This window comes from Myotis yumanensis, unplaced genomic scaffold, assembly GCF_028538775.1.
Source record: "Myotis yumanensis isolate MYYU_CA2020_CCGP unplaced genomic scaffold, mMyoYum1.0.hap1 SCAF_9, whole genome shotgun sequence".
Classification (NCBI taxonomy): Eukaryota; Metazoa; Chordata; class Mammalia; order Chiroptera; family Vespertilionidae; genus Myotis; species Myotis yumanensis.
In genome coordinates, this window is record NW_027223760.1 from 69,280,891 (window position 1) to 69,298,045 (window position 17,155).

Here is a 17,155-nt window from a genome sequence, read left to right on the forward strand (position 1 = left end):
AAAACCAAACTGAATGCAATTTAGCAAAATAGTGCTAACCTATTATTTACAAAAATGATCACACCTGCCATGTGTGTTTGAGAAAAAAAACTGTTACACTCGGGAACACTAATGAAATACTTTGAAGACTTAACCCAATAAATCTTTCCTACCTTCCAAGACCCACCACCCAAAGTTATAGTGTACTGAAAATGAATATATGTGGAAGCAAACATAAGTATTTCCAATAATCTTACACACATGCGCACACACACACATAGATGTGCTACATTAACCTAATCTTTATTGAAGGTCAACAGCCTAGTGACAAGAAAGATAATGAATATGGCTTTTGTAAAGTTTTCAACTAATTATCATAAATGCTTAATTCTTTTGCTAGCTAACCAGCTAACCTGAGTATTGAATATGTATTACTTAGTTAAAAGGGTATAAACAAAAGTAATTTTTAAAAAAAGTACTGTCATAGATACCACTGAGGTACTTTAGTTTTTTTCTAATGGTCTATGTATCAATTTAATAATTTACATAACTATTCTATATAGTATAAGATCATATAGAAGCTGTATCTTAAATGTGTTATTGTGCTGGTCCAAGACATTTGAAATAACAGCAAAAAACCTGTGTTCAGATAAAGAACTGGAATGTACTGACTAGGAAACCATCGATATGCTGCAATATTGAAATAGAAATTGTGTGTAACAAAAGTAGTCAAAAAATTCTCAGATTGCATCTGAAGAGGATTTTAAAATCATAATCCATACAAGGAACTTTAAGCATTATTCAATGTAACAAGGCTATATCTTGAAATCTGAATTTGAAATTGATTTATATTTCACGTCCACAGAGATGTATGTATTTTACAAAACAAATTTTCAAAAGATGGAGAAGTTTGACTTTAGGCTATATAGGAAACAAAAGGAAACCATTGTTTTGTTAGACAGATCTTTAAATTTAAATTAAGTTTCATTTCATTCCGGCCAGTGTGGGTCAGTGGTTGAGTGTTGACCTATGAACCAGGAGGTCTTGGTTCGATTCCCGGGCAGGGTACATGCCCAGATTGTTGGCTAGATCCCCAGTAGGAGGCATGTAGGAGTCAGCCAATCAGTAATTCTCTCTCATCATTGATATTTCTATCTGCCTAACCCTTCATCTCTGAAAGCAATAAAAGTATATTTTAAAAAAATAAACGTTTAATTAAGGCTCATATATTTTGGAGGGATACCCAAGATATTTTATTACAGTATGATCTTATATATCTATGTGTATGCTACTGGAAAATTGGGACTAAAATCCTGTTAAATATATTACCCTTCAATTAAAACCAGAAAAATATCTCCTATTTCTCAATACTGGTTTGTTACGAACTTTTGTCTCCTGAAATGGTAGGTGCAAATACATAAATTTAGCTTTAAGAGGAGATTAAAGTGAGGTATAGGATAAGACAGTAAGATATAAAAGAAAGTCCTTATTTACATTATCATGATTTATATCTTTATTCCATGAAGATTCCTATGTTGTAAATATATTGATTTCCCACAAACCATTGAGATTTCCAACAATATTTGCCTACTCTTTTCAACTAGGGGCCAGAAATTATCTAATTGCTATAGTTTATATTTTTCTGATGAAATGCCTCTTTCTAAATGGCTTCTTTCTAACCAGGAAAATAAGCAGTTTTATGGGTATCACAAATGAGGCTGGGGCGGAAACCACTGAAATGAGAATAGCAACTCTAGCCCAAATGGCAGCACAAAGAACCCCAGCTGAAAGTCATCAACCAAAGTATAAGCCCAGAAAAATAACAAAGACAAAATAGATTTGTAATAAGCAGAGTTGCTGAAATCCATCACTGAAGACAATTATTTTAATAATCTTTAGCTAGGCACTGGCAATCCTGTTTCCTACCCCAATTTTACTTTCTAGAGCTTCTTTTGCAAAACAAATGCAGTTGACCCTTGAACAAGAGTTTGAACTGCGTGGATCCACTTACACACAGAATTTTTTCAATTGACCTGTGCAATTCAAACCTATGTTATTCAAGAGTCAGCTATACTCTGTTATTTACCTTGCTAGGGTAGGCAGAGGGATCCTTAGAAAGAAGAGAGAACACTTTTTGTTAGCTACATCTCTGTATGAATCCTGTCCTTATTTTAAGATTTTATATTTGTCATATTTTCTACCTGCTTTGCAAGAAAAATGTAAAAGGATTTTAACTGCCACAATTAAACTTTCTGTAAATATGTTTTACTCAACTACTGTTAGGTATAGCAAAGGTGCCTATTAATAAGAAAATCATCTCAACTTATCATTCCATACACTACAAATAAAATTTATGTTAGGGCTATGTAATCTGGCCACAAAACTTCATTAATTAGAAGGGTTAGATATCACTAACAGACTTGTTTTGCCCAACTTTACAAAATTATTTCTGTTACCTACACTGCTTTCTTAATGTTGAATATAAATATTTTAAAATGAATTCCTGGGAGTAGGGCTACGAAGTTTCACACATTCATCTTATTCAGCAATTTAAGAAGTTATGTAAAATGATATATATATATATATTCCCATACATACACACACATAAATATGCTTTCATAACTGAATCTTGGTTTTAAAAATGCTTACACAATGTGGGGAATTTAAATATTCACTAGATTTGAATATGTACATTTGCTCTCCTTTACCATTCTAAATGGATACACCAGCAGACACATGATAGATTAAATAAATGATTTAACTGAATTATCAGTTTGTCTTTTGCACATCCGACAGAAAACATATTTATTATGAACCTTTATTAAGTGGCTCACACTTCAATATAAATCACACTAAAAAAAATTTTAAAGCTATTTACACTACAGTGCTGACACATTTAAAATGAAAAAAAAAATTGGTATAAATAAGCTCTATGGAAAAGCCTTAAATTGTTGAAAAAGAATTCTGGCTCATATTACAAAATATATATATATATATATGTCAGCTCTATTCTAAAACCTACAACTCCAACACAAATGACTTTTTAAAGACTCCATTTGTTTAAACCTGCAATGTTTACAGTGCATCTGGCCCTAAGTGCTTTGATACTTCACAGTTATGGACAGGCACTGAGGAATGTTACAAAGCTACATAAACTATATTTCGTAACAGACTTGAGAGCAAGTCCTTGGCTTGCTTTCATAATTCATGAATCTTTATTACATTATTAAGTTGTTTTTTTAAAAAAGATTTTAAATGGTATGTACATATTTAGCACAAAATGTCATCATCTTTTCTATTTTGATGTGAATGTACTGAACTATGTTGCCTTGTATGAACTAGACTTAAGAGACTTTCAGGGCACAATTCCTCCTTTAAGTCTTTGTTGCTATTTTCAAATGTGGAGTCCACTTCAATCTTAAATTCTGTAAATTGAACATGATCCAATTTTGCTTTAACATTCTTGACATCCATATTATTAGGTGTTCTAGTCTCTTCAGAAACATAAACATTCACAGATTCTTCATTGATTCTTACAGATGCAACAGGTTCCTGTTTAATCTGCTGTACTTCATATTTAGAATGAAGTGTATCTGAAAAAATAGACTCCAAAGAGGTTTTGCTTACAGCACAAATCCTATCGTCACTGTGAGGTCCAAGAACTGATGATGTAGAACCTGGTGATGTGCCCATTTCATGAGTATCTGTATTCTGAGCAGTGTCTTCCTCTGAGTGATATAACTTGAGCCGAACATGCCATGCTAAACTACACACAGCTGAAACTGTCTTGAACTGATGAACAACATTCCTTGGAATAAAATAAATGTCATTATCATACAGTTGAATCCTGGCATATCGAATGCCTTCTCTCCTCAGTTGATTAAGTTTTGCATCATCAACCCACTGGACACACTAAAAAAAGAAACAAGGAATAGCAGTAAGTCTTTTTCACAATAAAAATTCAACTGAAGACAATAATGGTTTTAAATATACCTGGGACAGTGGAGGTTCATGTAAATCTAACTGCATTCGTTGAACTACTTCTAAGAAATCTTCAGCATGAAAACAAATGACATCTTTGGTTATTCGGGGTTGATCAAGCCTAAAAAAGAATATGAGATAAGGAAGAATGTGCCATTAATGTTTCATTCTGTTAAGACCTTATTAAATTCAAATTAAAAATAGTTTACAGTCAAAACCAAAGTACTGTTTTAGAAATAAAGTTAAATTATAATTAACAGACCACTTTACATATTTAAACAAAGGGATAATACCATGGATTTCAACCTAAATGGATAAAAAAAACAACTAACTTCATTTTATTATAGCTATGTGTAACCACAGTTTCAAAAATTAAAACTATCTGAACTGGTTAATTATGTAAATAAAAAACTAAGTATTTTGTATTAAGTTAAGGTCAATATTTCAACAAATTAAGTGAGTTGAAAATAATATATAAAAATTAGAGTTAAAAATGGGGGAAGGGAATATTTTCTTTCAATAAAGACATATATAACTATAATGATACTTAAAACCCCTAAATAACTTAATGAAAGGACTAATAAACTGTTACCACTCTATTTTCTTTTAATATCTATCTATCTATTATCTATCTATCTATCTATCTATCTTTACCTACCTACCTACCTACTTACCTATCTATCTATCGTTCATCTCACCTAAGGATATTTTTCCATTGATTTTTAGAGAGAGTGGAAGGGAGAGACAAAGAGAGAGAAACATCAAAGTGAGAGAGACATATCGTTTGGTTGCTTCTGCATACACCCCAACCAGGACTGGGGATTGAGCCTGCAACTGAGGTATGTGCTCCTGATCAGAACTGAACCTGGGACCCTTCAGTCCGAGGGTGACACTCTATCCACTGAGCCAAACCAGTTAGGGCTATCTGCTTGTCTTTAAATATAACCCTAGAAAAGTTCCTAAATTCTTAAATTAATTAGGATTATACAAATACATCTTCACAAAAAATGCTGAAGGGAATTTTTTTTTTTATGAAATTACAAGCAACTAAATACAAAAACAAAAACAAAAAATTATGCCAAGCAAATTATAAACAATTTTTTCAAAATAGTGATAAGGAGAAAATCTAAAACTCATACATCACATTAATATATTGAGAAAGAAGGATGAGGATGATTGCAGGCTTCTCATGAAAGACATTGCACACCAGAAGACAACAGATTATCTTTTAAATATTGAAAGAAAAAGTCAATCTAGAATTCTATAGCTACAAAAAATATCTTTCAAAATGTGAAATAAAAACATTTTCAGACAAACAAAAGCTGAAAGAATCTGTCACCAGAAGACCAGCACAACAGAAAATGTTAAAGGAATTTCTTCAGACTGAAGGAAAATGATACTTAGATGAAAACATAAATCTATTCAAAGGAATGTAGAGCACAAGTAAAAGTAAATATAAAAGGTATTTTAATCTCATTTTTAAAATCTCTTCGGGAATACTTCCTTATAGCTAAAGTAGCATATTGGGCGTTTATAGCATATGTAAAGTACAAATGTATGACAATAATTAGCAAAAAGTCCAGAAATTGGGGGAGGGGAGTTAATAAGTGGCAGTATGCTATTGAAAGGTTCTTAACACATTACATAAACAGGTATATATTTGAAGCTAGATTCTCATAATTTAGAGCAGTGATGGCGAACCTTTTGAGCTCGGCGTGTCAGCATTTTGAAAAACCCTAACTTAACTCTGGTGCCGTGTCACATAATAGAAATTTTTTGATATTTGCAACCATAGTAAAACAAAGACTTATATTTTTGATATTTATTTTATATATTTAAATGCCATTTAACAAAGAAAAATCAACCAAAAAAATGAGTTCGTGTGTCACCTCTGACATGTGTGTCATAGGTTCGCCATCACTGATTTAGAACAACCACTAATAAGCAAATAGTGAAGGTATAAGGAATGCTAAAAAATACAAGAAAAGGGGGGAAAGGGAATAAACAAGAATCAAATGGGAAAAAGATGATAAATTTAAATCTACATTTACTGATACATTATATGTAAATGGTCTAAATCAGCGGTTCTCAACCTGTGGGTTGCGACCCCTTTGGGGGTCGAACGACCTTTTCACAGGGGTCGCCTAAGACCATCGGAAAACACATATATAATTACATATTGTTTTTGTGATTAATCACTATGCTTTAATTATGTTCAATATTTAACAATGAAATTGGGGGTCACCACAACATGAGGAACTGTATTAAAGGGTCGCGGCATTAGGAAGGTTGAGAACCACTGGTCTAAATACTCCAACTAAAAGACAGTTTATCACTGAATTTTTAAAAAAGCAAAATATACGATATCTACATGAAACAATATAGGCACACAAATGAAAAAATAAAGAATGGACAAAGACTAATCATGAGAAAGCTGGACTGGATGTATTAACATCAAAATAGATTTCAAGACAAGGAATATTACCAAGGATAAAAAGGACAGTTTATAATGATAAAGAGGTCAATTTGAAAAGAAATAATAATTCTAAATGTGTAGTCACCTATTACCAGAGCTTCAAAAACTATAAACCTTGAAAACATGCTTAATGAAAGAAGCTAATCACAAAAGACCACATATTACGTCACTGCATTTATATGAAACTAGAGGCCCGGTACACAATATTTGTGCACTGGAGGAGTCGCTCAGCCCGGCCACAACCCTTTTGCAGTCTAGGAGTCCTCGGGAGATGTCCAAATGATGAACATCCTTAGCGCTGCCGTGGAGGCAGGACACTGCACTCACCATCCGTGAGCCAGGCTTCTGGCTGAGCAGCGCTCCCCCCGTGGGAGCGCAGTGACCACCAGGGGCAGCTCCTGCATTTAGCATCTGCCCCCTGGTGGTCAGTGCACATCATAGCGACCAGTCCTTCCCCCATTTGGTTGATTTGCATATTACCCTTTTATTATATAGGAGGATATCTAGAATAGACAACTACAGAGAGAAGAAAGCAGACTAATGGTTGCCTAGAGCTGAAGAGGATGTAATAGCTAAAAAGTCCAATCTATAAACAAGTGATATCTCTTTTTGAGTTAATAAAAATATTCTATAATTGTAGTAATAGCTGCACAACTCTGAGTATACTAAAAACCACTGAATTATATATACTTTAAATGGGTGAACTGTATGTCAATAAAGCTGATATCAAAGAAAAATACCTACAAGGGGAAAAAACCCTATCAAAGCTAAAAGGAGAAATAATCAAGTTAAATGTTACAGTTGGAGATTAATAACACAAAAGTGAGTAAGAATACAGAAAACTTGGACCACACTATCCACAAAGTTAACTTAATTGTGCTTAATAAAGCATTATACCCCCAATAACAGCAGAATATACATTCTTGTAGGTGCACATAGAACATTCATCAAGGTAGTCCATAAAACAAACCCCAGTAAATTAAGAAGGACAAATTATACAGAGTATGTTCTCTGACCACAAGGGACTTAAGTTAGAAATCAAAACACGCCCCCCAAAAATCTAGAAAAATATTCTCAATTATTGAAAAGGAAGCAACAGTCTTCTAAATAATCCATGATTTTTTTAAGAAAAAGACATCAAACAGAAAACTTAAAAAATTCTGAACTGTCTATATATATAAAAAGCCAGCGACTGAAACGCCGTAACGACCGGTTGCTATGATGCCCACTGCAGCCATTGAACAGGCCCTATCTGGGGGTGGGGCCGGCTACGACTTCCCTCAGCCCCTCCCCTCAGCCGGCCCCACCCCCCCACAGTCCTTCCCCCCGCTGCCCCGCCCCATGGGCCCGCACCACCCTGATCGACCTGCAGCCCCTCCCCACGACCAGCCCCACCCCCCGATCAGCCCCCACCACCCCAATCAGCCTGTGGACCCTCCCCCCAGCCTGCTCCCCAGACCAATCGGGGGTGGGGCTGGCCGGCCAACCTCCCCTGGCCCCATTCAGGGGCAGGCCTGGCTGGCCCACTGCCCTTCCCTATGGCTGGCCCTGAACCCAATTGCCCCCCCACCCCAATCAGGGGTGGGGCCCACCAGCCAATCACCCGTGGCCCCTGCCCCCATCTGGCCCCCCACTGTCTCCTTCTCCCGACTGGCCCGGCCCCGAACTGCTGACTGGGGCTGGGCCAGCTGGACCCCACCCATGCACAAATTCATGCACTGGGCCTCTAGTATAATAATTAAAACACAACATCAGTATATGTGGAATATAGCTAACATAGTGTTTAGAAATTTAGTTTTAAATACTTATATTAGAAAAGAAGAACAAGTTCTTTCCTTAAAAAAAAAAAAAGAACATGTGTATATCTTTTGTAAAATGCCTGTTCAAATATTTGCCCAATTTTAATTGGATTGTGTTCTTATTTTTGAATTGTAAGAATTCTTTATATATTTGGATACGTGTCATTCACACATATGCACACATACACACACTTCAAATATTTTCCCCTAGTCTGTAGCCCACTTTTCATTATCTTAATGATATCATTTTCTCTTATGTTTCATGAAATTTTTGCCTAGTGCAAAATTTTCTCCAATGTTTTATTCTACAAGTTTTATAGTTTTAATGGTTACATTTATTTCTATGATCCATTTTAATATTTTTGTATTGTGTGAGATAAAAGTCAAGGCTCATTATTTTTTAATTTTTGATTTTGTGTATGGATACCCTGTTGTTCCAGCATCATTTCTTGAAGACTCTTTTTCCCCAGTGAATTATTTTGGCCTCGTCACTAAAAATCAATGAACACTGGATACTATTCTGTTCCATTAATCTTAAAGTTTATCTTTATACCAATACCACCCTCTCTTATTTACTGTTGCTTCAAAGTAAGCTTTACTAGTAAAATGACAGGCAGTGTAGTGTAAATCCTCCAACATTATTCTCCCTCCATCTCTCCAAGACTGTTTTGCCTAGGTTCTTTGTATTTAAATAAGAAAACCGTATTAGCCCTAGCTGGTTTGGCTCAGTGGATAGAACTTTGGCCTACGGACTGAAAAGTCCCAGGTTCGATTCCTGTCAAGGGCACATGACCAGGTTGCGAGCTTGATCCCCCGTAGGGGGACTGCGGGAGGCGGCCAATCAATGATTCTGTCTAATCATTGATGTTTCTATCTCTCCCTCTCCTTTCCTCTCTGAAATCAATAAAAAAATATATTTTTAAAATAATTTTATTGATTTTTTACAGAGAGGAAGGGAGAGGGATAGAGAGTTAGAAACATCGATGAGAGAGAAGCATCGATTAGCTGCCTCCTGCACACCCCCTGTTGGGGATATGCCTGCAACCAAGGTACATGCCCTTGACTGGAATCGAACCTGGGACCCTTCAGTCCCCAGGCCAACGCTCTATACAGTGAGCCAAACCAGCTAGGGCTAAAAAAAATATTTAAAAAAAAAACGTGTTAGATTTTATTAGGATTAAGTTGATCTATAGATCATTTGGGAAGGAACTGACACAATATAGAGTCTTCCAATCTATAAAGAAGGTATATCACTACATATATGAAAGTCCTTAATTTTTCTCATTAGTGTCTTATAGTTTTTAGCATCTGTCTTATATTTTTAAAATTTATCTCTATTTCAGGTTTTTATACTACTATTGTGTGGTATTATTTTTCTATTACATTTTCCAAATGTTTATTGCTGATATATAGAAATACAATTGACTTTCAATATTGTCTTATCCCAAGACTGATACATTTGCTTATTAATTCTAGTACTTCTTTTGTAGACTTGAGGAATGAACTACTAATACATGTAACAACTTAGCTGAACCTCAAAAACATTATGCTAAGTGAAGGAAATCAGGCATCATGAATGATTCTATTTACGGAGGCAATACTAACCTTTGAAGACAAAAACAAACAAACAAACAAAAAGATTAAAGAATGTCAGCCCTAACTGGTTTGGCTCGGTGGATAGAGCGTCGGCCTGTGGACTGAAGGGTCCCGGGTTTGATTCCGGGCAAGGGCATATACCTTGGTTGCAGGCACATCCTCACTGGGGAGTGTGCGGGAGGTAGCTGAATTGATGTTTCTCTCTCATCAATGTTTCTGACTCTCTAACCCTCTCCCTTTCTCTCTGTAAAAAATCAATAAAATATATTAAAAAAAAAAAAAGAATGTCTGGAGCTGAGGTAAGGACAGGGGAGATTAACTGCCAAGGGATATGAAGGAAACAAAATGTTCTATTATCTTAGTTGTGGTAGTGGTAACATGCCTATATACATTTCTCAAATGTACATCAAACTCTATATTTATAATTTATGTGTGTATATGTTATTCAATGTAAATTATACTTCAACTAGAGGCCTGATGCACGAAAATTCGTGCAAAAGTAGGCCTTCCTTCCCCCAGCTGCTGGCACTGGCTTCCCTCCAGCCATCGGCAAGGCACCCGGGACCCAGGGGGCTTCCCTCCAGCCCTGGCTTTGTCCAGAAGGATGTCTGGTCTAATTAGCATATTACCCTTTTATTATTATAGATGATTGGATTTTTTAAAAATTGGATTTCAAAGAAGCAACCTCAAATATATAAATCTACCAGGTGGCCAGGTGGTGTGGCTCAGAGCATCGACCTATGAACCAGGTCATCACAGTTGAATTCCAGGTCAGGGCATGAGCCCAGGTTGAGGGCTCGATCCCGAGTGTGGGGTGTGCAGGAGGCAGGCAATCAATGATTCTCTCTCATCATTGATGTTTATATTTCTCTCTCCCTCTCTTTCCTCTCTGAAATCAATAAAAATATATTTTAAAAAAATAAATCTACAGGGTAGAGCAAATGTAATTTTACAGTTATAAGTACACAAAACAGAGTTTATTCTTGTATTACCATTTTTTATTAATTATCGAATTACTTTCCATACAAACTGTAAACCTACTTTTGCTCCACCCTGTATATGAATCCTTCATAATACCTAGAGTGGTATAATTTGATCAATACTTCATAAGCCTATCTAGCTGATGATTTCTATAAAGTCTAAATCAATACTGGTCTTTTATTTCAAATTGGTATTAAGCCTGGCTCTAAGATAAAGTCAAGAATCTAAGACTCTAATACCTCATTTCTTCTTGAGAAAAAGAGCAGAATTCAAAACACTAAGGGAAAAAGAAAGTACCAACTTCCTTAGTACAGTTTAATTCAACACCACCAAGGAATAATACTAAAGGGATCATAAGCCATGTTTGTTTATTGTTGTTTTTATTAAATTTTATTGATTTTTTACAGAGAGGAAGGGACAGGGATAGAGAGTTAGAAACATCGATGAGAGAGAAACATCGATCAGCTGCCTCCTGCACACACCCTACTGGGGATATGCCCGCAACCAAGGTACATGCCCCTGACCGGAATCGAACCTGGGACCCTTCAGTCCCCACGCCGACGCTCTATCCACTGTGCCAAACCGATTAGGGCAAGCTATGCTTGCATCAGAGCCAAGAAGCCCTCTTATAGCACGAACAAAATTATTTTCTTGCCATCTTTAATATAGGAAGCAAATTGTATTTTACAATAGTGGGAAAACTCAAAGCTAGTAATATCTCATTCCAAAATCTGTCTCAAGTATATTCTTAAATCTGGCCACCTAACTTATTAGTATAGTAGTTTGGCAATAGTCTCTATTCTATGAAATTGCTAGCCACAAAAGTGTCTTTTTATTTAATAGATATTTATTGGGAACTATGATGGGCCCATGAAGGATAGAATACAATCTCTAACCTCAAATCAAATACATAGTGAAGGAGAGCATATATACCAACAATAACTTAAAGAAGCTTAAAAGAGATTTTACCAAAGTGCTAAGGCCATGAAATAGGAATATTTATCTTTGAAAGAAAGTGTAAATATGTAGCTAACTTTACTGAACACTAGATTTCACTCTAAATAATTCTTTTTATATATATATATATTTTTTTTATTGATTTTTTACAGAGAGGAAGGGAGAGAGATAGAGAGCGAGAAACATCGATGAGAGAGAAACATCGATCAGCTGCCTCCTGCACATCTCCTACTGGGGATGTGCCCACAGCCCAGGTACATGCCCTTGACCGGAATCGAACCCGGGACCTTTTAGTCCGCAGGCCGACGCTCTATCCACCGAGCCAAACCGGTTTAGGCTCTAAATAATTCTTGATGCCATTCTTAAATCCTTTTTACCAAACATTCAAGAGAAATTTCATTAATTTGAAATAGGAGTTTGTAAGGATTTCCAGATTACAGGAAGAGCATAGAAGCTATATGGAAATAACCACAAATATTTGAAAATTAACATTTAAGTTAAACACAATTCAATTATTATTGAATTATTAACTATTAATACTGTTTTCTTAAGGATCTCTTAGGGTTAATTCAGTACTAGCTACTTTGTTGAGAAAATAACATATTCCAACTTAGGTTTCATACCTAAACAGTACTCAGTTTGAAAACAAAAACTTAAGAGAGCAAACATATCTTACAATATCAAGAGCTTTGCTATATGTTTTTTATCAATAAATGGAAATTTTCTTAATTATGGGATGATACCTTAAGTATATTAAAGAGACTTATCCATTTTCTTAATCTATAAAAAGATCCAAAGTGAAATTTGTAAAAATTATTATACTAAACCTTAGCAGGGAGCAGCAAGGTAGAATAGCATAAAGAGAAAACATAAGAGTCTGGCTGGAGTCAGATCTGAAATCAGTCTCAGCTCTACCACTTATTAACTCTATAACTATAGTAATGTTACTTCACAGCCTTGAGCCTCAGTTTCCTTGTGTGATAAATATGGGCCTAGAAGTAGCTGATAAAAATCAAATCAACATTTGTAAAAAGGCATATAGTAAGCACTAAGTGAATCTTAGTTTTTCCTTTTACCTTAGATAGGATCATTGTTTTCAACTACAGTTACTTGGAAAATAAAATTACTTCAGTCAAACCCAAAAGACTAAATAAAACTAGGTTCTAGTCATTGAAAATCTTTTTCAGTGCAGTTAAAATATCCAACTTTAGGGAAAATAAAATCCCCCCCCCCCCCCCCCCACAGAAAGGAGAATGATCGAGAAACTTTCCAAGAAAAAATTTAGAAGCCAAGAAAACATTTCATTAAAATAGCAGTAGTTAATATATACCACTCTCCACAGTGCACAGCCTTCAACACTCCAACTGCAGCTGTAGTCTGTCGTTCAAAACCTTGTCCTATATGATCTGCATGAGCTCTTGTCCTGTCTTCAAAGAGCATCTCACGGGGCTCACTAGTTCGAGGTAGGTACTGCAGGTTTTTTATTTCATTGGTAGTTCTGTTTAAAAAAAAATTACACTTATATTTTATATAGATGGGGGTAGGCTTATGTGTTAAGGATTAATTGCCCTCAAATATTTGTATTGATGTACTAAGGCTTAACTGCCAACAAGCATTGAGTAATCACATAATTCAGAGAAAGGAAATTTCATCTGCTCCAAAATTAAGTTTTATTTTTCAAATGAACACATATAAACAAGAACACATATATAATCCAGTCCTTTTCTTTTTTTTTTTTTTTTTTTTTTGTCCCCCCCCTCCAGTCCTTTTCTTAACACATCCTTTATAACTGGAAGTTCTTTTTGTTTTTATTCCTCACCTAAGGATATGTTTTTATTGATTTTGAGAGAGAGAGAGGAAGGGAGAGGAAGGGAAAGAAAGAGAGGGAAACAGTGATGTGAGAACAGGCTCCTACTGGAGATCAGAACAGCAACCTAGGTATGTGCCCTGACTGGCAATTGAACTCACAACCTTTTGGTGTACCAGACAATGCTCCAACCAACTGAACCCTTCGGCCAGGGCCATAAGTGGAAGTTTTAAGGCAACATACACTTAGATAAGAAACCAAATTACAGGTGGTGTGGTTTACCCAGGTTTCCCTATGCAGAATCTTTACCTGAAGTTTGGGTCTAACCTGAGGAAGCATGTTCCCAATCAGGGCACATGGCTAACATAATGTATATATCTGGAACAAACAGGTAACTTTAAAAATGCATTAATATTTATAGAACACCTACGATATGTCAGGTATTATCTAGGCACTGAAGCTAGTGAACAAGACAATAGTGAATAAAATAAATTCCCTACTCTGGTGGAAGTTTATATTCTGGTGAAAGGAAGACAAAAAAATAAATAAATACCAAGAAAACAACAAGCATATAAGTACTTCCACAAAACACGCATGGTTTATTGGGGATAGAAAGGAATACCTTAGCTCCCTCTTACATTGGCCCTCTTCTCTACTGCTCACACCTAGAATGCACATGCACAAGGAAGCTGCTGACTACTTAGCCTCACTCACTGCAGAAACCCTCTCCGATTTGCTGTAGAAGAGGAAAAGACTCAGAAGAATTTCTTTGATTGGGAATCATTGTCTGTATGGTTTTTCTGTTACTTCCAAAAACAAATCCAGATTGTCCCATAATTTTCTCCTCTCATCCTAGCCCAGTGATGGCGAACCTATGACACACGTGTCAGAGGTGACGCACGAACTCATTTTTTTTGGTTGATTTTTCTTTGTTAAATGGCATTTAAATATATAAAATAAATATCAAAAATGTAAGTCTTTGTTTTACTATGGTTGCAAATATCAAAAAATTTCTGTATGTGACACGGCACCAGAGTTAAGTTAGGGTTTTCAAAATGCTGATACGCTGAGCCTATTAGGACAGTGATGGCGAACCTTTTGAGCTCAGCGTGTCAGCATTTTGAAAAACCCTAACTTAACTCTGGTGCCGTGTCACATATAGAAATTTTTTGATATTTGCAACCATAGTAAAACAAAGACTTACATTTTTGATATTTATTTTATATATTTAAATGCCATTTAACAAAGAAAAATCAACCAAAAAAAATGAGTTCGTGCGTCACCTCTGACACGTGTGTCATAGGTTCGCCATCACTGCCTTAGGGTCTCTTCCTTATTAGTTCTCTAATTTACCATCAATCTCTACTCCTTAACTGCTCTTTGTGTAATCCTGCATTACAGTCTTTTTACAAACTTACACACAAATACCGATGATGCTATTACATACTTTTTTGCTCTTTGAGGTTAATGTTATATAGGTATCAGAAAGCTAATTACATAATAATGTTGCTTACTGTGGGAAGTTAACAGGCTTTCAAGCCCACAAGTTTGGGGGTAGGCCAATGTGTTAAGGATTAATTGCCCTCAAACATTTGTACTGATGTACTAAGGCTTAACTGCCAACAAGCATTGAGTAATCACATAATTAAGAGAAAGGAAATTTTAAGTCATCTGCTCCAAAATTTCTCACTACTATTGCCATTATAAGTTTTTATCTTGCTGAAAAAGGTTTCTCCTAGGCTTCAAACTTTTATTCTATTATTTTTATTTTTTACCTTATGTTTAAATATCAAACTTCTTAATGAGGTAGGAGCTAGGTTTTTCCTTTCAGGTGGACTGCCAATTATGTCATTATTACACATGAATAAATATTCCCTTTCCCAATACACAGTGGGGCCTTGACTTACGAGTGTCCCGACTAACGAGTTTTTTGAGATACCAGCTGTCTCTCAGGCGATTTTTTGCAATGAGTTGACAGAGTAATTTGAGTTAACGAGCTCCTTAATGAGCTCGGTCTCGGAACGAATTAAACTCGTAAGTCAAGGCCCCACTGTACTTTTATCTATTTGTGTGCTCTATCCTATTCTAATGATCTTTTTGAACTTTATAGTAATTTTTATTATCTAATAACACAAGGACCCCTCACTTATCTTCTCTTTCTCAATTGTCTTGGCTATATGCTGGCTTTATTTATTCTTCTTTATAAAGTTTTAAATCATTTATCCAATGCTAGAAATATCAGTCCAATTGAAATACTAAGTTTCAAAGAAATATTATTTTTATCCAATCCAAAATACAGTACTGTTTTCCATTTGTTTAGATCTTATTTTATATCCTCTATAAGATGTTTTAGTTTTTTTAATATGGGTTCTAAATATTTATTAGATTTATCCCAAATAGTTTATGTCTCTACTGTGAATGATATTTTTCCCATTTCTAATTACAAATTATTGTCATCTGCCTTCATTTCTCATGTCTTATTTATATTTGGTACATTTTTAAAAATTCTATCAGCATATATAGCCATTCTTAAATTTACATTCCAGTTATGCCCTAAACCTTCCCCTCCTTCTCCCTCCAATTTTCAACGCATACACACACCCAAACATATAAACACCCATCCTCAGCAATACAACATACCTTTTCCTTTTGAAAGGTGACTTTGGCATATCAGCCACAGGGATCATTTGTTCTCCTGGGCGTACCCACATGATAGGACCATCATCACTATCTTTTCGACTCTCTAATTTTAGACTAGATAGTGTCCCCCATGGCAGTGTACACTAGAGGCAAATAATTACATAAAAATGAATTATTTTCAAAATATATCTTTAACTATGCATTAAAGAATACTGCCCCCTTTAAAACTTTCATATATACTTTTATACTTATGCCCTTTGAAAGATATACCTATATTGAATATATTCCTACACATGCATAATTTTCCATCAAAAATTCTATTCCAAACACACAAAGAGAATAATTATTTTGGTGTGATTTCCTTCCCCAACCCTGTCATGAACATGATTCACTATACTCATCATTTGTTATTCTTCCTTCTACCAAATATGTTAGTAAGTTGCCAAAATATGCAAGTATTATCCATGAGAATCTACAAAAATAAACAGATACGTCTTTGATTAGTTATAATCAAAGCCTAGTACAAAGAGGAAAACCAAAACACAATCAAAATTTATTTCTGTTTAGTAGTTGCTTGAAAAAATTATTGGATTAAAAAGCAGAGATTAAAATCTTTGAGAAAAAAAAAAGAAAGAAATGACAAATAGTCCATGGAATGGTGACAATGGCATTAAAAAAAAAAATCATCCCATACCCCTTTTCAAAAAGGGGAGAATCGTCAAATTAAATTTCTCCAGAAAGAATGCATTTGTTTTTAATTTAAAAATCTCAAAAAAATATTTAAATAATAGTATTTTTAAAATACCATTCAATACAAATGCAACCAAATTCCATGATACCACTAGTTGGGAGAAATAGAAAAGAAATATAAAGTTCAAAAGAATAAAAAAGGAACTGAAAAGGAAATAAAATGTGGTGAAAAAATATATATACACACAC

General features: G+C 35.1%; 1 protein-coding gene across 1 annotated transcript in view; it reads right to left on the reverse strand.

Annotated features, from left to right (window-relative positions):
- The window catches only part of RSBN1L (round spermatid basic protein 1 like), a 61,525-nt gene continuing 44,370 nt past the window's right edge, over window positions 1-17,155 (reverse strand). The window contains exons 5-8 of the mRNA XM_070424566.1: window positions 16,217-16,359; window positions 13,100-13,267; window positions 3,973-4,081; window positions 1-3,891 (exon numbers count right to left, since the gene is read on the reverse strand). Coding sequence (XP_070280667.1) covers window positions 3,250-3,891; window positions 3,973-4,081; window positions 13,100-13,267; window positions 16,217-16,359 — 1,062 coding nt within the window. The 3' untranslated portion in view covers window positions 1-3,249. The remainder of the gene's footprint in view (window positions 3,892-3,972; window positions 4,082-13,099; window positions 13,268-16,216; window positions 16,360-17,155) is intronic.